General features: G+C 41.5%; 3 protein-coding genes across 3 annotated transcripts; 2 read left to right on the plus strand and 1 right to left on the minus strand.

Annotated features, from left to right (window-relative positions):
• The first annotated feature begins 71 nt into the window (after nucleotides 1–71).
• Nucleotides 72–2,223, plus strand: LOC118427420 (transmembrane protein 127-like). Its single transcript, XM_035837220.1, has 2 exons — nucleotides 72–173; nucleotides 819–2,223. The coding sequence occupies exon 2, from the start codon at nucleotides 843–845 to the stop codon at nucleotides 1,602–1,604; it is 762 nt and encodes a 253-aa protein (XP_035693113.1). The 5' UTR covers nucleotides 72–173; nucleotides 819–842; the 3' UTR covers nucleotides 1,605–2,223.
• On the minus strand, nucleotides 2,169–17,764 carry LOC118427421 (double-strand break repair protein MRE11-like). Its single transcript, XM_035837221.1, has 17 exons — nucleotides 17,447–17,764; nucleotides 17,031–17,068; nucleotides 16,804–16,904; nucleotides 16,183–16,343; nucleotides 15,839–15,926; nucleotides 13,711–13,967; nucleotides 12,745–12,927; nucleotides 10,337–10,505; nucleotides 7,241–7,321; nucleotides 6,845–6,968; nucleotides 6,197–6,315; nucleotides 5,548–5,715; nucleotides 4,531–4,834; nucleotides 4,344–4,414; nucleotides 4,029–4,096; nucleotides 3,236–3,299; nucleotides 2,169–2,842 (listed from the first exon to the last, which is right to left on the minus strand). Exons 1-17 carry the CDS (start codon nucleotides 17,467–17,469, stop codon nucleotides 2,789–2,791), a joined length of 2,073 nt encoding a protein of 690 aa, XP_035693114.1. The 5' UTR covers nucleotides 17,470–17,764; the 3' UTR covers nucleotides 2,169–2,788.
• A 277-nt stretch (nucleotides 17,765–18,041) lies between these two features.
• LOC118427563 (ankyrin repeat domain-containing protein 39-like) lies at nucleotides 18,042–21,487 on the plus strand. The gene is made up of 3 exons (XM_035837402.1): nucleotides 18,042–18,255; nucleotides 18,987–19,193; nucleotides 19,710–21,487. Exons 1-3 carry the CDS (start codon nucleotides 18,064–18,066, stop codon nucleotides 19,851–19,853), a joined length of 543 nt encoding a protein of 180 aa, XP_035693295.1. The 5' UTR covers nucleotides 18,042–18,063; the 3' UTR covers nucleotides 19,854–21,487.
• Nucleotides 21,488–21,978: the final 491 nt, after the last annotated feature.

The raw sequence follows: 21,978 nt of genomic DNA on the forward strand, positions 1-21,978 counted from the left end.
ACTTACATGAAAGTTTATATTGTAATTATCTCAATATAATGAATTAATTTTGAATTCTAATGCCACAATTTAACCTTCTGCGAACGGACAGTAGAATTTTGTGGAAATTTATGGGGTTTCGATGCTGTGTAGGAAATGACAAATAAAATTTCGGACGTCCATGCCTGACGCTGGTAGGTAAAAAGTTGATTTCTTACTAAAATTCTCGCCACAGGGTTATACCCACATTGATAGGACTGTAGGTGGCCTAAGCTTAGTTCTTTTTGCAGATGTTGCCTTTGTCTGTGGTTGAAAATATCTGAAAATGTGGTGAAAATGTCGAAATTTCTGCGCGATGTCAGATTTGTTTTTGTTCAGTAGTTGTGTAACGTTATGATGTAGAGGAGTCACCTTTGCACTTAATATACCACCCTACAAATTGTCCGCTTTTCACAGCGAAATCATGACTTAATGGTTATTGGTTGCTCCATATTAATATATATTGTATGCAGTCCTTTGTCTCTATATAAGTTATTATAACCTCCATGGTTTGACCGCCCTGTAACTTCCACATTCGTTCAACTTTCTAACTTCCTATCAAAAGAGGAATGAGTTTCTTTGGAACATAACGGTAGTAATTTTACCAGTTAATCGTTTCTTAGGACCAATTGTGAACCAAGAGAGCATTCGACGTACCGTAATATATCTAAGATTTTATAATTCAGTTTTTCCAGATATCTTTTCCTAAAGTTAATATCATCACTAGCCACCTCGACAGGTTGATGTTTTCTAACATACAAAATGTATATGGACATGTTCTTTATATTTCTATATCATAGATGATGCCATAAGTACCACAAGCCATGTCATCTCCTGAAGCAGCCTCCCCTTCCACGCCATCCGATGCGCCTGCCGTCTCACCTGCGGTGGCTGCAGTCCGGCGGCGCTGGCGGCGTCCAAAACGTCGCGAGCGGAACGTAGCCGGGGCCGCCTTCAGCGTGGTGGTCATCGCTGCTCTCAGTACCGCCCTGGCGGAACCGCGGTGGTTCCACGTTCATGGCGGAAAGTGCCAACACACCAACGAGTACATCGGCATCAACCTGTTCCTCAGAGACAGTACCGTCAAACCCCTCCTGGACTCTTACTGTGTGACAGAACACGCCGTTCTGATACTCCGGGTCGTCGTCACGCTCAGCATGGTCGCCATAGTAACAAGCCTCGCTGCTTTCATCATAGACATCCTGGGATCCATGAGGAGATCGTGGCGGATTCTGAGACGTAACGGGGTGGCGAACATCCTGACCGTGCTGCTGTGTGTCACGGTGAACGGGCTGTGTTACTGGGCCTCCACCATGATGTACGCGCTTCAGCACAGCCACCGCATCTACACGGGGAGTAAGGTGTACGTCGCGTTCGACGTCGGATACTACCTCGTGGCTGGTGCCGGGAGCGCCGCCGTGTTGGCGGTGGCGTGCGGACTTCTGCGCCGATACCCGCCGGAAGACGACGACCAATCGGATGGACTGATGCTGATGGATAACGATGAACTTGATTTTTGGCGGGGAGTGGAATATGCCGCAATGATGGAACGGCAGCAAGCACCCCCTCCTGCATACGCTCCTTAGAACTAAAAGTAAAAGTATTTGATCGACTGTCACTTTAAGTATTCCAAAGCTAATAAAGCAGTATATACAATCAAATAAATGGACTGTTATCATAACTACACCTGCATAATTTTTTTTTCATACGCAGAGAGCATATTTTGTAAATGTAGCAAATGAGCAACAGATTCTAACTTTGAATTGTGATCACAAAGGTGACACTGTATTAAACTTAGCAGTATTTAACCTTGGCACTTCTAATGGTACACTTATGCATTAAATATTTGTTCTTGTTACAGGTGAAATTAGCACAGAGACAGTAAATGTAACTTTTCGTTTATGAATGTCAAGACATCAATTTATGGGAGAGTATGATTTGATAACAAAATGTTACAATTGATGTTTATATGACATAATCAACGATTCTGGAAATCAATTGTTTTGGCTGGTTCTAACATGCCAAAGACAGCAGAACACAAGACATTCTAAACTTTGCAAAAAGGAAAATTCTTTTCGTTTTCTGAGAGGAGTTTCTGTTGTTATGTAAGGAATCAATGGATGTACATATATTTGTTCGTACTAGTACAATGTACTTGATTGTGCAATTCATGACTTATTTTGTTCAATAAAGATAAATTATGAATACCCAGTGTATCTTGTAATTTAGTATCCCACAAATGAAAACTTGCACCCACACACAAGCACACTCCAGTCTTCAATACTATCTACCCAACTTGTCATAAAAAAATTGACATCACACAGTTTGATCAGAAATTAATATAATTAAACCTGTAACAGATAAACTACAATTAGTATCAGTACATGGTTTAGCACATTTTGTAGCATAACTGTTTGTACAAACAGAATCATGTCCATTTTGTAACACGAAACAACAATATTCATGTTTACATACAAATGACTGGTACTACAGGAAGTGCTCTTGTATAAAATCACTGCCATTGTCTTGTACAAGTACATGCATTGTACTTGTACATCTTTTCCGTGATAATAACAAGCAAAATACATTAGCTTTATATAATCCATGTAAAGTGCTTTCTTTCTACCGTACTATCTCCTACCAACTACTGTTCCATGTCGGGCCAGCATCTAAGTCAACAAATCATATATAAAATTTGTGCATACATTTCTTTTAACCTAACATTGTATCAAAATGGTTATCAGGCTTGGTATATGTTGTTCAGCAGCAGTTAGCGGCGTGACTTCTTTGCACTTGGCATGGTGAAAGGATCTTCGTCAGAGTCCTGTCAAGGGCACACATAAAGAAAAGTTACATTTTTAACTGCAATATCAAAATATGTTGATATTTCTAGCCTTGGTGCCATCCTCTGCTATAACTGCTGGCTCAATCTTTGCACTTGCTAACCACGAAATGATTAAGCCAGTGTTACAATGGAGGATGGTACCCAGGCTAAATATCCTTAAATATAAACAACTACGTACAAAAATCCTGGAAATGCTGTAAATTTCTTTTGCAATGATTTTATTTTGCAGTGTATTAAAATTGATGGAGACAGAATTCTTAGACTCATAGCCGTTACCATAATGATTGTACCCACAGAATTACTACTAACTCTATCATAGCAGGAAACCCAGTTAAAAACAAGCAAAGTGACTAACATATAAAGTTAATGTACCTCAGAATCATAGGCAATACCTCTTCCCTTTTTCTGTGAGACTCCACCTCTGGGCTTGGTATTTCTGTGTAGAAAAAAAGATACTTTGTATATTACATGAATATATGTCACAGTACAGACTGAACACCAATTCTACTGGTGTAAGAGAGATCCAGATCCAGACTTCAACCAGGATGCTATGAATGTGTTAGAGTGGTCTTCATTAAATTTTTTTTATTTTACAAATCCTTAATTTCATTTCAATCCATTGATCACATGAATCGAAGTTGAAGTTGACTGTCATTCAAGGGAATGTCTCCAATTTACATATTTGGAATGGGATCTCTCTTCTCTCTTCCCTCTTCCGGTTGAAGCGACCGCAATCATCTCGTTGATTATTCTGTCGCTTATGGGTGGTCAAGGGTCGAGGCCACCGGCCAAGGTTTTAGGTTGTCACATACGCTCGGAGACCATTGACACAAACGTGTCAATGGTAGAGGCTTCGCCAGCCACTTGTGGTAGCAGGTTCCAATCACTTATAGTGCGCGGCAAGAAAGAGGCCTTACGGTACAATGTCTTACAGACAGGTCGAACCAACTGCCTGTCATGAGAACGTCTCGCTCGGGTTGGGGCGGGTTGTAGTTTTTCCATCTCTGGTGGCAGAGTTACAGATTCAGGCAATTCTGCCAGACCAAATACATGTATGTCTAACAACACACAACCTTGCCTATTACACGTAGTAGTGCTAGTTTTAACAACTAGCTAATGTCTCAGAGAATCAGTACTTACTGGCTATACTTCAGGAACAACTTACTGTTTGCTTCTTGAAGATGAGGGAGCATTAAAACCTCTACCGCTGTCTTCTTCATCACTGTCTGACATCTGGAACAAATCAAAGACAGGAAATGAGATAACCAGGAAACTTTTCTTAACCTATTCTTGGACCTTGGACCTAACTTTGTGTCCGGGTCCTGTCCTAGACCTAGCACATGGGAACCAGTCTACAGTTGCACCATATTCCCATTCACATCCAGCCCTTCTATGATATTCAAGGAACTACATACACCAACACAAACAAATAGACACACCAAAAATAATACCTCCATTTCATGGAGGTAACAAAACATACCTCCATATATGAAGGCCTAGCAGCTGGCTTGGCTGAAGACCTCTGGGAAAATCTTGAACTATTTTGCATTGCTGAAAAATGCAAGAAGTTGAATAAAAAAATCATAAGCTCAGAATTACTCATAAAGTGTGGAAAGAAGAATTCAACACATAAAGCACAAAAGTCAGCAGTATGAAAAGCTTCCTACCATCCACAATAGACCCACTGGTGACCACACTTTTCTTCCCCCTGCCTCCTCGGCCACCCCTGCTGCCCCTCCCTCTGGATGCAGTGGTAGCTCCCCTGCCACGCCCTCTGCCACGCCCCCTGCCACGCCCACGCGTCGGCGCTGGCCGATCCTCATCACTAAGGTCGTCATCATCATCATCGTCCATGATGTCCGAGCGGTCGTCATCAGCTGGGCGTTTGGAACGCGACCGTTCGAAGGCGAGCTGGATGTCTGCATCCTCCTCCTCTGCATGCTGCTGGTACGCCTGGCGGAACTGGTGGATCTACACAACAACAAGGAACTCTTAGGGAACTTACATCGGAGAGACCAAAAGATCATATTTAAGAGCAAAAGCTTGGAAGTTTCACAACACATACATATTGAGTCGCCTCTACACTCAGCCTCACTGGAAAAAGTAAGAATCTAAGGCACAGCGTCAGATTACTTTTGCAAGAGGAGTTCCTTCTGTTTTCATTTCATATATCTGGGTGAAGTGAGGAAAGTCGTGTTAAGTGTCTTTCCCATTGAAAGGGCATAACATTGGTGGCATATCAGGGGAATCAAACTCAAAACCTCTGTATACTGGGTGAAACATCTTAACCATGGTAACAACACAATGCTGAAGTATAACATATGGATTCATCAAATTGCTTTACTGCTCAATTTCATTTTCATTTACACTCCCCGACCATGTTAACTTTATCCAACAGATAAAAGCAAGAAACAAACTCTACTCTTCTCTTTTCTTTCTATATTCTTTAACCAGGGTAACTCTCTCAGTGGCTAAGCACTGCATTCCAGGGAGGCCCTGGGTATACGTATACACAGAATTTACACTTCTACTTCTACACTGTACAAGACAAAGTGCCTCACGGCACATTGCGTCCTAGAAAAAAAGGTGCAGCTAGTGTGGCAGGTGAGCTTGGCACAACACAACTTGGTACAACTTATACACAATACAATACATGTATAGACATAGCAAAGACAAAGCCCTACCTCCTCCTCTATCTTGTCCTCCCCTGCCTTCCTGTCCTTCAGGTGTTTTTGCATCTTCTCCACCTGCCACTTCACCAGCTCCTGGATGGAGTCCTTCTCCTCCTTATCCACAAACTCCTTCACAGCCTCACCCATCCCCTTCTCTGTTAGCAGGGACATGCGCCCGTTCTATATGGGAACACAGAAGTAAAAAACAATAAGTCTTCCCCATCCTTCTTTTGTTAGCAGTGACATGCGGCCATTCTGTGCAGAACCATGGAAGAACAAGAACTAAGAAAAACTTTTCTCCTTTTCTCCATTCCTCCTCTTTTTACGGTAACAGTGGCTCATTCTGCAACGAAACACAGTAGAATATTGAAAACTCCTTTCACAGCCTGTGCCCATTCAGTACAGATACATGTAAAAGAAACCTTATATCAACCCCTTAAAACCTTGTTCATCCCCTTCTGTTCTAGCAGCATGCAGTCCTTCCACACTTCGTCAAGCCTAAACACAACTGCTTCAGTCCAATTCTTCAAATATCCTCTTGCATCACTTCTGCCTCTTCTTCTGTTACTGTGCAATATTCACACCTCCATGGATACATCAAGGCAAACAAACAAACAAACTGATGACAATACCTCTGTTTTCACAGAGATGAATCACTGACCTGCTCAGCCTCTTGGAAGAAGCGTTTGACCAGGTCTTCCACCCGAGACATGTCCAGAGCCTCCCGTGGGATCATTGTGGTCAGGTCCTCATCATCCCACTTTTCCTTCCCACCACCACCTGTGAGATCCAAAACAAGAATTGAAATCATGGGGTTTCTAAACAGTATCTAAAGCAGGGTTTTAACTACCACTGTACCGGATTCATATGTACTGTTCTTGCACCCAAAATAGGAACTGTGCACCTGATATTTGATTGTGAGTGCACCGGTGCTGAGTTGGTGCCCTTCATGTGCCTAGCACTTAAACGAAAATTGCGGAACTGCAGACACGCACCACTACAAACTAACACACAAACTGATTACAATATGTCTACGCTCATGGAGGTAATCAAGACTGGCAGACACTGTCTCCACTACACCTCACCTCACCTCACCAATCCCTTGACCTCTTAGTGGGTCGATCCACCATCCACTACCTAACACTATCCTCAGCCACTCTCATGATCATAGCTTCAGCTAGGCTCAGTTTGGTCAATTCTTTTACGTTGTGTTCCCCTCTTCTGACTTCCTGGCATTGTCCTTTTTGCAGTACAGTTTTTTAAAGTCCTAGCCACAAATCTACACAGAGTACAGTACAGTAACACTCACCTTTCTTCTCATAAACCTTCTTCCTGTAGAAGTGGATGATCTCACGGGGGTTGGCGACCCTGTCCGTGAAGACCTGACCAAATCTGTTTGTGTTAAACATCGGGAAACCTCCACTGTACTCAATCTAGTGACAGAAACAAGAGAGAAACACTTTTGTAAGTCAGCAATCACCTATGGCCATATACATGTAAAGGCCATCATACTCATAGTGGATAGACACACCTAAAAAGAACATTTGAGTATCTTTGGATTTTAAAAATGCCCATGTTATCAGGGTATCTTACTGTAGTAAAGATGCTTAACTCAGACTGAACTACTTTCATAAAATGAAGAATAGAAACAGGTTGAACTGGAAAAAAATTTGTCCACCATAATATTTCTTTTATCATGCCCCACCTTAAGTCTGATGAGCGGCTCCTTAGGTTGTCTTTTGTTCCCCGTGTGTTCTTCTTCTGCCCTACACAGCAACTCTTCTACCTGAAATCATCAACCACTAGCTGTAGCCCTTTAATTGCACAGTACATTGTATAATTAAGGCTTGTACCATAAAGTTCAAAGACAGAAATCAAAGATCTCATACTCATAGTCATACCTTCATAAAATATCTTTAGTTTTTGTGAATTTCTTCTTTTACTCATTTTTCAGTGGTTCAGATGGTAGGAAGGAGCAGCACCCAACATTAGTCAGTCTGTATCTGTATCTATATCACGGTGGTCAAAAAGGCCCTCAAAAATCCTCACTCGCAAATCATGCATATGGATGAGGAAATCAATGTCAATCATCCATTTCACTACTGGCAACAATAGCTGATTGGTTTACGCCGTTGTAGGCGGGGATTACATTTGTTTTGGTCGCTCCAAGTGGAGCTAATTTTTTACGCGAACTTGCTCTTTTGATATGCGCGTCTTTTCTCCGCCCCCATTGTTCTCCGCTTACCAAGTTAACAATACCTGAGCTTTTCTGTCGGTCATTCTCACGCTGGAGCTCGGCATTGAAACCACCGTTTTAATTCTTTCTGAACTATATATTTGTCTATATATTACCTCCACCCAACATGCTAGAACTAAACCTTAGGTGAGCAAAGATCGAAGGAGTTACCGTCACTCCCGGGTCACCGCTTGGGACGGAGCAGTGGGCGTCGTTTACAGACACAACCCGGAAAATTATCCGTGCCTTTTTACACACACACACATACAAAAAGTTGAGTGATAGAAATTCAGTAGTTTTTCGGCGAAGATGAGTATCTATATCTAGAACATGAAAGCTCACCATACTAGTATACTTAGACCCAAACGTAACGAACCCCTTGATATATTGCGTCTTTGACCAAAGTCCCGGTGTGTCTGTTCCTGTCCTATATAAACAACGACTCAATTTAAATATAAGACAATAATTGCAACCTACGTTTTTTGATAAACGTGTTCTCTCAAATAACAAACTCCTTATATTCTCGTCATTCTGTAAATGAACTAGGTCCATACCAGCGCTTGACGTGGCGAATGTATCGATATCCGTAATACGCTGGGCATTACATCACATGGTAAACTTCAAACTGGCGTCCTTTGCCCCGCAATTTTCTTTGTTTAAATTATACCTTATACTATAGAATGGATTTGAAGTAGTAATAAAACGCATGGTAACACGGACGAAAGCATAGCAACCGCAACACCATGAAAATTCACCCAACTTACCGTGACCGGGCGCAGCTGCAAGATTCAGCGGGGGCGGCGTAGAGCCCGCCCGCCCGTAATATAAACACAACCCGGCCTTTCCTACGGAAGTCTAATATTCTCTCCCTCTCCCTCTCACTCCACACGCACACACAGACATACACACACACAATTGAACGACAGGACACCAGTTTAGTTTCTTGGTGAAGTGAAATTCATATTTTGAACATTTGCACGGAAGCTTACCGCACACGGAGAACGCAATGCACACTGACCTCACGACAAAGCGCGTCTTCAAATCAAGATTCACGAACCGGCGTGTCTAGTCCTGTCCTACAAAATAACTAAAAAAATTAAGAAAAAACTTCGTTCTCCGCTATTTGTAGAAACAATTTTATATTCCCGTGAATTTTGTAACAGAATCTGCAGTTCGCAATTCACTAAGCTTTGTAACATTACACACCCAAGCGTTTGATGTGCTGTCGGCTTGCATACACTAGGCGAAAAAATTAAACTTTTGGCGCCCTTGGTAGAAAAATGAAAAACGGTTCATTACTACAAAGAAAAAGATTTAGACTTAACTATCAAAGAAGCACAGTAGTAGATCAAACTTTTGTGAAGTAGGGGGTCAGATATGTAGTGTTGTTACCTGACAGCGGAACCGGATGAAACCGGTTTTCTCTTTTGTTTACAAAAGTCGAAAAGACGCCATTTTACTATTTGGAACCTCGTTCAAAATTTCTAAAATAATCTTAACTATGGGAGAAAGTGCAGCTGCGAAAGTGCACTAAAGATCTTGTAGAATTAATGGTAGCTTCTTGCAGACACAACAAACTGTACAAATAATTTGCTACAGCCAATTCTCTCTCAAATTTCGCGCCTGGGACGACAACAATGGGGCCACGCCAGCTCATTTCCATATCACTGCCGCCCCAGGTAAGTTGTTGTAGTAAGAACGTACGGAGGCAAGAACAAACCGCTCTGATGTTCGCCGACAACCTAATTATAAGTCAAGAGCATAGCCATTCTTCCACGTGAAAATCTGAACAAAACGTACAATTCGTATTTTGAGCCATATCTCCCGGTAGTTAACACTTAAGCTGACCAAAAAAACTCCATCGTGAAGAAAAAACTATCGCCGCCATCTTGGAGAAAAATCAATCGATTCTCTTCCATCGCTGTGGAACTATGGGACAAAACGTAGTGAAAATGTGACAAAATTAGCTAAAATGTCGTAGACACTTAAAACTGCATAAGGTGATCTATTCTTAGAGGTCCTAAAGTCTAAAGCATAGGTCAAAGCTTTGCCTGGTGCGTAAAATAGAGCATTAAATTCAAAGTTCAAAGTTCAGTGACCCAAAACGACCTCCAATACGCACATGGCACAGCGGGCGATTTGAAGCGTTTTGCACATGGTCATCCCAAATAATTGAGATATTTCTAAGGCAAACTAATGTAATTTTCGTGTGCATATATTTTTTTCCTGATGTGATAATCATATCGTGCGTTATGTTGGATGAAATTTGTGTTGCTTTTTTCACACCGCCACGGCTCGCGCGGGCCCGCTTGTGGGCGGAGCACTTTGGCCTGGCAACGCGGATAATACCCTAGCAACGTGACCACCGTGTATAGCCGGTATAACCGCCCTTCGGCGTAACACACCAGCTTCGCAGGCACGCGGCACAGCACAACTGGTTATATTACACCGAAGGACCCGTCACAACCAACTAACACCCCTAATCAGTCATTCATCATTATGAATTTCTTGCCAATTCAGACAAGCAATTTGCATAACTGTTGAGTTTGACTTTCAACACCAAACCTTTTCCTGGCAGAATGCTGCTATTTTTTCTGCGGCTTCGGGGTCGTTGGGGTCGAGGGTCGTGTCTGAGAGAACGATATCCTTTAGGTAGAACTGGCGCACGGTCTGCAGGGGGATTGCCTCGAACTTCATCTTCCTGGACGGCTTCACTCGGACTAGGAAGGCTTTTCTGCATTGTAAAAAGAGAAAAACTAAAGAGCTACCGTAGTGTTTTCCCACAAGGGATCTTTGAAAAACACCAGCCAGGCGACATGAAACTCTGTTTAGATAAAGATAAACCAACAAAACAAAACAAAATGGTCATGACAGGAGAAAAAACAATATGTACAGTATGTACAAATTCATTTTAAGGAGAAAATTCTTCTAGCTCTCGCACCAAGAACATCAGGTAAAAGTTGTGTTTATTCTAAGCAAACAGCACTTTTAAAAAAACAATGTGTTTTATAATACTCGAGATAACTACTAATTTCCTTTCACTTAAGGTCATTCTTAATGTTGTGATATATCTATTCCATGGAAGGGTGCCAGCAATGTGTTTCATCTTACAACCAGTTCTAAGACTTTAAAAACATACTCTCATGTCCCTAATAAACATACCCTCCGGAATAAACATACCCCCTGGACAAATTGTCAATATCTAATAAACGTACCCCCCGGAATAAACATACCCCCCGGAAAATAACCAAATTGACATGTATTTAACTGTGACCATGCTACTTCTGTCCAAAGAAAAGGAGATGGTAAGCAGGTAGGTCTTTTTATTCATTTATGCCTAAGAACCACATCAGTTAGTTCTATAAATGATGAGCTGAAGAACTATAGATATCTTGTTCGAATCATGATGTTTTCTCAATTTTTTAATAAAGGGTAAGTTGAAATTCGCAGTGAAACCTGCCTTAGGGTCACCTGAGTATAGGGGCCACGTAACTGGCCATGCGGTCAGTTTTCGTCGGTCCCTTGGATTTTTCCCGTTGACCTACTAGCAGTAAGCATGAAGAAATAGTCTATAGCGGTCACCTGTCGAATGCGGTCGCGGCCAGACGATTTTCAGTCCGGCCGCCAACACTGCCGCGTGGCCGGCCGCGTTACGCTGCGCTAAATAGTAAATTATCCACGAGGGAATCACTTTTTTTTCTGTACTACATCAGCAAAATGTCGGTTCAACTTGGACTCTTTATGAAGGAGACATTGAATAAAGGAAACATTATACAAAATTATGTGATTTTATGCGAAGTGTTGTTGAATTCACGTGGCGTTTTTTTCTCATCTCAGACTCTTTGCACTTCTACCCTTCTCTACATCGTCATTTCTGTGCAGACTGGAAGGCTATATGGGCAGATTTTACAAATAGACCGTCCGTTCATGTATCTGAGGTTTTAGGTTCTTGAAATGCATGTAAGCTGTCCCAATTTTCGTATTCCGCGGGCCAAAAATGGAAATCTACCCGTCTTTGCGTTTTTCTCGAACATGGCGTCGCTGCAGCTGATAAACAAGGTCACTAGGGGTCAGTGGACGACTCCACTTTTACCAAGGTAAAATATCGCAACAAGATTTCTGATGTGTAGCATAAAATACAGTGATTACGGTATAAAAACGATTAAAATCTATTAAATGAAAGTTAGTTATGTAAAAACTAGACTAAGGTTGATTTTTGTCAAAGAAATAAGCCTCCATAAAGAAAGTTTTATTTTGACGTGACCATCTCAGCATAATGGCACATGCATCTACAAAGGAATTTGTGGCGGCTTGATGCTTAGAAATGATTATGAACTTGCTGTTTTTACCGACGAATTCCTGTCGTTTGGGAGAATTTGCGGCGTCAAAACTCATATCACAAGGGAGACGAAGTTATAGTTGTTATTTTTACGTCCAGCATTTATTATGTGAACGACTCTTCCGGCTCGCTGCCGAAAGCGCATGGAACCACAAGACCGGAAATTCCTCGTGCAAGGTGCTGGTTTACGATGTAAACAGAGACTATAAACTACTACTAAATTAAAACTAAAAGTTATTTATGTAAAAATTGTATTTCAAAATGTCAGTGTGGTGTTTTATTTTCCCCCAAGAACAACATTTACTTCGTAGCGTCATAGCGAGATCGACCGAAATCACCGAAAGAGTACCGCGTACGCATACACGCTCAATGGAAATCCGCGCCGTTTCACCCGAAAAATAGGGAATTTTGAGCAAAAATACAGCGGAAATATGGGCAGAAACCCCAAAACTTCAATTCTTTGAGGGTCCTGGCTAAGCAAAGCCCCAATTTTCAGAAAAAAAATAAACGTACCGTCCAAAATAAGAACGTACCGGGTGGATTGTGAGGCTGAAAAAAATAAACGTCCCGGTACGTTTATTAGGGACATGAGAGTACAGTATTACATTTTCCTTTCAAGCTATATCTGACATACTTGGGTAATGTCTCCCCCTCAGCGAGGGATGTGGCCACGGTGCTTCCCGGCTGAAGCACGATAAAGTCCTGCACGTCGTTCCTCTCCAGACCGCGAGCGTCGTGCTCGTGTCCCCACACCACCAGGTCCAGGAAACTGTCCAGGAACTGTTCAGGAATGTAGTTCTTCTCTCCATGCTTTACCCTGGAGGTGTAAGGGAAGTTTTGTCAAAATAAAGCACTGCTGTGTCGATAAAGGTTAGACATCCAGGTAATAAGATACGCCAAAAAGCAGTAATACTCAAGCAACAGATGATTTCCAAAATCATATCAAGTTGCTTGAGTAACTGCTTCATGCAAAATTATGGCGTAAAACACTACTATCTTCTAAAATCATAACAGTAGTTGCTTAATCACCGGTTTCACATTCCTACTTGGAACTTGTATTGGACATACCCTTGTAATTCCATAGGCAATATTAAGAAATCTAGCACACACAGTTGTGTTCCCTGCACATTTCATGCATGGTAGGAATATGCAGCTTTATTCGGCAAAAAAGAAAACTTATGAAAATTATCATTTAGAGCTCGCAGACTCATTGGCCAATAGACTCAAAAGCTGTTTGAAAGGGGTATGAATGCTATGAGTATATGAGTATGGACATTCATGAAGAACACAATTCAGTCACAAACCTTGATGATGAGGGCTTCCTGGTAGCACAGGAAACAATGTTTTAACAATTTACAAAGAGATAAGGATATCAATATGACATAGAAAGAAGACAGAAGACATAATTGCTATTTTGTGCACATGTATCATATACTTATAGCCAAGTTACCATATTGGTCACTGCTTTTTGACAACGCACATGTACCAGTCCCTTCACAAGACAATAGACAAGGAAATTAAGAAAATGTGTGTAAGTAAGATGCAGAAGTTGATGAAAGAAACTGCAAACTGGACACATGGAAACAAAATGACCCCTGACCTGTTCTGGTGAAAGGTCAGGACGTTGACCCACTCGTCCTGGTTCTCCCGCGGCCGCAGCATCGTGACGGACTTCCTGACGAACATCCTGTGGAGCCGCTCGTCGCGGATGGACCCCAGCCCGTACAGCGCCAGCTTCGTCCTGCCCTTCTGGAGGAGCATGGGAGTCATCTCCACCTGCTCCAGGCTCGGGTGCTGCCCGAAGTGGTTGACTAGTCCTGCGGCACTGAGGATGTCCAACGCACACAGGTTCCCTGACTGAAGAGGAAAAACAGTTTCAGTTAGTATTTGGCTCGTTCTCATTTAAATGTCGAAATGCTGTCGCCTGACTTTACGCCTTGACAGGGGTGCCTAAGCATTTGCACGATCCCTATGAAATTCGTACGAATATTATGTGATACACACGAATCACTATGCGAAAACGCACGAATATTATGAAATTCGCACGAATCACTATGCGAAATCGTACGAATTTTATGAAATTCGCACGAATCACTATGTGACACACACGAGCCTTATGTGATTTGCACGATCCTTATGCGAAATTGCGCAACCACTGGCGGGGTCACGTGACAAACGGAGCGGGATTTTCAAGATGGCGGCTTCGCCGCTTCGGCGACTGAAAATACGATGTAACACGCCGAAATGAAGCTAAACAGTAGCTCACAGGCTATCAAATACATCTTTGCGACGGTAAATGTCCATTCCATGCCTTCAAATATAAATATCTCGGGTAGAAATGCTCAAAATCATGCCTCATCCCGGCCGCCGTTTTTGCATAAGGATCGTGCAAATCACATAAGGCTCGTGTGTGTCACATAGTGATTCGTGCGAATTTCATAAAATTCGTACGATTTCGCATAGTGATTCGTGCGAATTTCATAATATTCGTGCGTTTTCGCATAGTGATTCGTGTGTATCACATAATATTCGTACGAATTTCATAGGGTTCGTGCAAATGCTTAGGCACCCCTGTTGATATGGAGCAAATCATGGACAACATCACTGGTTCCTTCATTTTTCCACAACCCCTGCAATGTTTTACAAAAGATGCACCACAACATTCGTATAGATTGATGGGTTAGAAGATTATTACAGCCACGGGTGGGATTTCACACCCTAAAAAATGGCTGTCGCCTGAGAAGAAACGAAGAATTCAAATAGTAGCCAAAAATGTAACAATTCAGTTCCCAGAATGATTGTTCGCCAGGTGAAACCAGCTACCCAGGCCCTATGCCCGATCACGTCAGATCGCTCCTGTCACTGATCTTGGAGGCTGTGTGAGGTGGTTTATGCCTGTCGCCAGATTCGGTAACAAACGTTACCACCACTAGTACGATTGTTGCCACGGTTACATTATGCACGTATAAGACTACAAATAGCCGTTTTTGTGACGCTGTACAGTTTTTCTGGCTTTCTAAAGAAAACAAGAAAGGGTTGTTGACTGCCATTTGTATCCCACCTTGCTTAACAAAATACTGTACAGAAATGACTGTAACAAACGTTACCATTCTTCGATGCTGTCTAAGCTTTCTATTTGACCTGGTGTAAAAAAGCTGCCCACTTTTCAAATGTCCAGAGAGACATTCACTTATACCTAAATGATGTAGTCAATAAGGTAAGTCCTTTCGAAGAAAACAGGGTAAAGTCTACTGTTGTAACAAACGTTACCGGTAACGTTTGTTACATGCCCTGTAATGCATTACCAATGGGACCGAAAATAATAAGTTGCCATTTTTTGGCTATGGTTAAAAGAGGAATTTTCCCAAACAACCAAGTAGTTTTTAGTGAAAATAAAGCCGATTTATTTTTCGACCAAAAAAATGCCATTTTCGACATTTCACAATTTGCAATTTGTCCTTAGGCCACAACAAGTTAACTTTATGAATGATTGATCTTCACTTGACTTTGGGGAAAAAAATTTTCACACTCTCGCATTTGATTCTGGGTTTGCATTCACCCCCCTCCCCAAAGATTTTCTTTTCAGAATGTTGGACTAGAATTACTGTCATCACACACACACACACTCATCAATATATCATTTCATACACATCCTCACAGACTGTCTATCTGACATTGCAACAGCACCATCCATTGTATAATGATGATTAGATTAAACTATTACCTACCCCAGCAGGGTCGTCATGGTTACCATGGATGGAGAAGACTGGGAGGGAGATGTTCAGGTTTGGGTCTTCATAGTTGACAAACGGAAACCTGTGGGAGAACATCAGAAATAGTTTGACAATGACCTTTGATCTCTCACATCTAATCCAACACATACTGTAAGGAATCTAATTTTTTTTCTGGAGAGAAAACGGTGACATCTAGTTTACAGTTGAAATAAGGGGGCTAAGACGGGCAGAAGACAACACAGGCATTTATGCGGTAACTTTAACTTTGCTGCAAAGAGGTTACCACGAAAACCACAAACATTAAATCATGACGGGGAAAATTTCAACATCTAGAGTACCTGCTGTGGCCAAAGTTGACAGACTGGTCGCTGAGGAACTCGAGCTGACACGGCCGATCTCCCATGCAGTACTGCCTCAGCAGACACATGCAGCCGTGCAGGATCTTACGGGACGGCTTGTTCTCGTGGAACAGATCGCCACCTAGCAGCAAGAAGTCAACCTGCAGGGGCAAAAATGCCAGTTGTTCACACATACATGCACTTTACATTATCCTCTATATACCCTATAGGCCTTTTGATCAATCAAGCAAAATAGACAGGGTCACAGGGATCAACTTGCATATAGCCTGAAGTATACATTACACGACACTAATTAAAATTATGGGGTAACACTTGTGCTAGACCAAATTCAGGGGATATTACTAGTATTAGCTTGTGGTACTGAGCTTGTGCTTTCTCTCTTGTCACTCAATGCCAGTTAAAAAGAACGTTGTCCAGCACTGTTTTCCAAAAGTTATTTTCCAAAACAACAATAACACACAGCTGTAATGACTCCCTTGATTGAACATGAGACAATGTGTTAATAGATGTTAATGCTGTAGTATTTGCTATGCTTTTGAACACAATAGGCAAATCAACCACCACATAGCAGGTGGAGTTGTACTCTCCAGAAATATGTACCTGCTCCTTCTTGGCAATCTGCAAGACTTCTTCAAATGCAACCAAGGAGTCATGGCCTCTCTTGGCATCCTTCTCAGCATAGCCCAGGTGAACATCAGAGGCTGGGAGGACACAGGTATGTCGAAGGAGTGACCAGAAGTAGAAATTTATCCCAGTGTGAATGGATCGAAAATTACAGTACTTATAAGTAACATACAAAACAAGCAAACAAACAAAAAGGAACTTACCAACCAGGAACTTGATGGTGTTCTCATCATCATCCCACCTGAAAATGAAGGCAATAAAAATTGAAGACTTCAGAAAACGTTCACTTCATGAAGATCGCTTTATAATATTAGCGTTTGCAAAAAATAAAACAAGAAATTAACTACCTTAAAATTTGTACATTTCATTCTGAATGTTTTGTTTCATTCAATACTATGAATTTCACGCATATCCTGTCAATACATTTCCCCTATCAGTCTGCAGGACCAACTTTGGACCAGAGCCTAGCCAACCTTCCCATCCTGCTAGTCTCCAGTTACACCATCTTCCACCTCACAACCTATGGGCACACACCGTGACAAACTAACACACAAGCCAAAAACAACACATCCATTTTCACGCAAAAAAAGACAATAAATCACAAGACAATAATACTTACGTCTCCTCATCCTGAGTCGCCATGATTTCAACTCTTGTTTGCAGTTTTGATTAAGTTTTGACAGCTACTCAGTTATCTGGAGGGAGGGGCAACCAATATTTTGCGACCTCAAATTATAAATCCAACGCAATACACAAAGTATACCGCTCCTGCACTACAGCCTGAATACTTCTTCTACCACAGAGAGTACACATAACTCATATAAGCGATCACGATCGTGGCTAAAACGGCAAGAACGACGATATCAGCGTAGTTCCTGAAATCAACGATACCCGCCATTTTCACCATGTGCATATTATTATTGGGGTGTCTCTTGGAATAAGTCTAGTGCCTAAAAAGTTAGCCTCCATTCTCGGCACAATTTTAGCCTCAGAACAAATGCAGTACATATTTCTTGGTATGCTAAATTGAATTTATTAAAAGCTTCCGCTATCTTTGAATTTTTGTTTATAAGTAATGATATGTGTACATTATCTAACGCATGCACGTGAAAGAATAGTTTTGAACAGCTAAATAGCTGTCAGATTTTTCCAAGCATCAGGCCTGTCTGAGCACGTTGGTGTTGACAGTTTTTTGATGTCATATTGATTATGTTGATGGCCACGATTTGATCCATCATGTGCGATCACGGTGAGCATGAGTGTTCGCACGCGACGACTGCAGCTTCGGTGCACCAGACGCTTGACGAGCTGGACTTCGAGCGGGGGATCTGGGCAGCTGCTCGGGACGGGGAAGAGGGGAGGGTCCGCGGCCTGCTGGACAGAGGCACGGCGGCAAACGCTCAGGACTCTTCCGGCTACACGGCACTGGTACGAAACACTGTTTATTTCCCCTGAAACTGCACTGTCCAGATCACTCCTTAATACAGTTCTCAAGTCGTGAATTACGCTCAGTGAGCAGCGAGTTATTTATATGCTGCAGGGTGATTACAATCCGCTAGGCGGCACCCTTGATACGTGACGAGTTTGCTGTCTGCAGTATTCCTAACGGCTGCTAGGCGTCGCTCGTGATACATGTTTGTGTACTGTTGTGTGTTGGTTGCATTTGTGCTATTTCCACCTGCTGTAATTGGCAGGATGTTCAGCATTATGCGGATAACGCAATATAAGGTTTCAGGTTTTTTTCAGTGACTTGTTTAGGTTATCAATAATCTCTTTCAAGATATTTTTCCTTGAGTGTGGTATTTTCATGGTGAGGTGAACATCAATGTCCCTAGCCTGACTAAATTGTGCTCCCAGCGGCATTCCCAAAGTGTGAATTAAGAATTAAGCTAACTTAAGAGCCCTAACTCCTTAGTCTTGTAAGTGTTTTTGTTCTTTTTTTTTTTTTTTTTCAGTGAAAATAAAATGATTTCCTTGCTTCAACTTCAAGTAACGTTACAAAGACATAGAAATGTGTCACTAAATTCTGGGCCAGTGAAGAGTTGGTTTGGGCCAGTAGATTTTTCATGTACTTGCAATAGGGCAAGGGAATTTATTTATAATTTGTCTGTCCTTGCATCTTCCTGCATGTAATTTGTCATTTCAATTCTTCTTTCCAGCACTATGCTTCCAGAAGTGGCCACCTGGAAGTGTGTGACCTTCTACTCCAGAGGGGGGCAGACCCCAACAGCCAGACCAGATCAGGGGGAGTGACTCCACTGCACAGAGCAGCCTACTGTGGGCATGAAGCTGTGGTGAAGTTGTTGCTGAGAAAAGGAGCAAACCCTGCCGTGTGTGATGGGGATGGGAAAAATGCACTTCACAAGGTGTTGTATTGTCTTCTTCTCAGTTCTTTGTTATGATTACGTTTATGAAGGTTTGACATAAAGTTAAACAATATTAAAGGCAATTAAATCTCTACAACTGGGTACTACTGGACGTCACGAGTGACATCCATCACTCTTCTTCAGCATTACTACTAACACTGAAGAAGAGTGATAGATGTCCAGATTTTTGTCCAGTGGTAGAGACTGAATTGAGTTCAGTCATTTACCAAACTGATGAGATTATTCACAGAGGTGTGGATGGATCTTGATATTTGGTATGTTCATTGCTGCTTCAGCAGACAGTACTTTTGTGTTTTCTGTCTCTTCCATACTGCAGCAAAACTTGCTTCTTTTGATATCACATGTTCTGAACATGCTATGGTCGTGATTTTTGTTTTGTGTTTTCTCTCTTCTATAGATTTTTTTTCAGACAAAAGTTCTCTGGCTATCTCATCTTTTTGCAATCAGAAATATATAGAGTTCTAAATTTGATCTCTGGTGTTGTTTCTATCTCAGTCTGCGGAGAGGGGTCATGTTGAAGTCTCAAGACTCTTACTACAAGCTTCCTCAGACACCAGAAGTGTTAAAGACAAGAGGGGGAAACTACCTGTCAACTATGTACCTGGGGACTCTCAGAACTTGCTCAAGTTGCTGTCTTGACAAAGACTTAAAGAAGTCTTCTGAGCTTAATTTTACCAAGACATTCTCCTTCGGAGCTGAACACAAGAGGACGTTGCCACTTCATGTTGTAGTGTTCATTCTTCTTTATGGTAACAAAGTTTGATCTGGGAAACTTTTAGGGTAGTGCTTTAGGAAATTTGTCTGTCTTAAGGGCCCTGTCCTATATTACTTTGAGCACGCACACTAAAAGAGTCTGCATCTGGTGTGAAAAATAATTGGGCTTAAAAAGTGTGTGGTCCAAGGGCTTCAAAAATAGAAAAGAGCACTGCCCTATACACCAAAAGGTGTTTGGAGGATTTTCACTTAATGTTAAGATGATCAAGTAAGATGTTTTGAAGAAAAGTTCTGCAGGATTTACAATGTTCAGCAATGACTAAATATAAATATATCTTGCATATGCTGCAATAAGAAGTGAAAAAAATATAACTCACACTCTCAATGTGTTGGTTGGTTTTATTCCTTATATACAGATTGTACAAAGTAAGAGGTACAAAAGTTGCGCCTTTTATACAGAAACACAGATGGCAACATAAGAAACACATTACATACTTATTACATCTTTGACAAACATAAGTTAACAACCAGTACATAGCAACAGCATTTGTATAAATACCCAACAGCCACAGGCCGTGGTTTGCATTGCTAAATACTGCACTTACTTTAACTACCAGTTTACAGCTATCTTAAATTGAGAGCATTTTATTTCTATTTTCACCACTTAAGGTACATGTATACCACATTAAGTACCTCGTCTTAACACTACAATGTCTTTATCTTTACCTTCAAGGTACTCTTGTACTTATCTAGTGCACTGATTGAAGCAAGAAATCTCACTGGAATTGGTAACGTTAACATGATTCGTATGTACGATATTCACAACTGCATTCAGCAACAGAAAAATAGGTCTAATAAATGCTTTCCTTAAAAAAATGCAAAAGTATATTCACAACAATTGGAGCAATACATGGAAATCAAAAAGGAAGCAAAACAATCTGACTGCAAATCAAAATTATAAAAAAGTTATTTATTCAAAATAAAATCTGCATATTAATTGTAGCCATCAGCCTCAAGTTTGTGATAAATGAAAAGCATCAAAACAAAAGCTACATGTACCTTAACATCAAAATAAACATCTTTCACAAGAAAAAGAAAGCAGAAAAGTTTTCTCTCTCCCAAATGCAACCTATTTTGTCACAATAAAAGCCATGATCCTATTCTGTGCACCAATTGTGCATACTAACTTACAGCAGTAGCAAGCAAATCACAAGAGCTTGGCACATGGTTGTAAAATAGTTCTTTCTTGAGCTGCACATTCGCATCCTCCTGAAATACTCTACTGTAACTACTCTTTACACACTACTTAATGGAATGTGATCCACGGAAGTGACAGCGTTGGAACAGGCAATTTGTAGCCAAATAGAGCCAACTAAACTTCCCGGCAATGGAGAAGAAAAATAAGCACCTCAACGACCAATAAAGGGCAACGTTGTACACAAAGTAATTTTATACTCCATAACCTTGCAGATAAAAAGTGCAACACCACAAAAGCTGATGTATTGGACATAAACGAACTACAATCAATGTATGAGAGGACGTATGCCTGGTCCTGAATAGAATACTAAGTAGGGAGGAGAATAATCTTCTGGTCGTTCCCCCAGTGTGCTTGTGCTACACACAATCATTTACTTATCACTTTGTCCAAGCCGGAGCGTGATTTTACAACAAATGATTAATGAAGCAGTAAGCCAGCCATACCTACAGTCATGATCTACATGTTTACCCCTGAAAAGGCTTGAGGCCGCTAACTTAAAGCCCTCCCAAATAGACGCCATAAATCGTGTTCCGTGGCAGGCGTGAGGCGGCATAAAGGCGACGCAGTAAAACAAACACTAAGAGTAAACTGTCCTCCCTTACTAAGAGGATTGTATCAAGCGCAGAGCCTTGAAATTGGCACCTTACGAATGGTCCTGTGATTGCTATTTTACGAGCGACAGCAGAATTACCCCAGCTTGGCTGGAAAGGCTTAAATGAGCTGAAGCGAATGCCGGTGTAGGAGTGTGGCTACAGCCGCGGCAGCAGCACTAAATTACACACTTACTGCAAG

The sequence above is a fragment of the Branchiostoma floridae genome, chromosome 12 (genome assembly GCF_000003815.2).
Source record: "Branchiostoma floridae strain S238N-H82 chromosome 12, Bfl_VNyyK, whole genome shotgun sequence".
NCBI lineage: Eukaryota > Metazoa > Chordata > Leptocardii > Amphioxiformes > Branchiostomatidae > Branchiostoma > Branchiostoma floridae.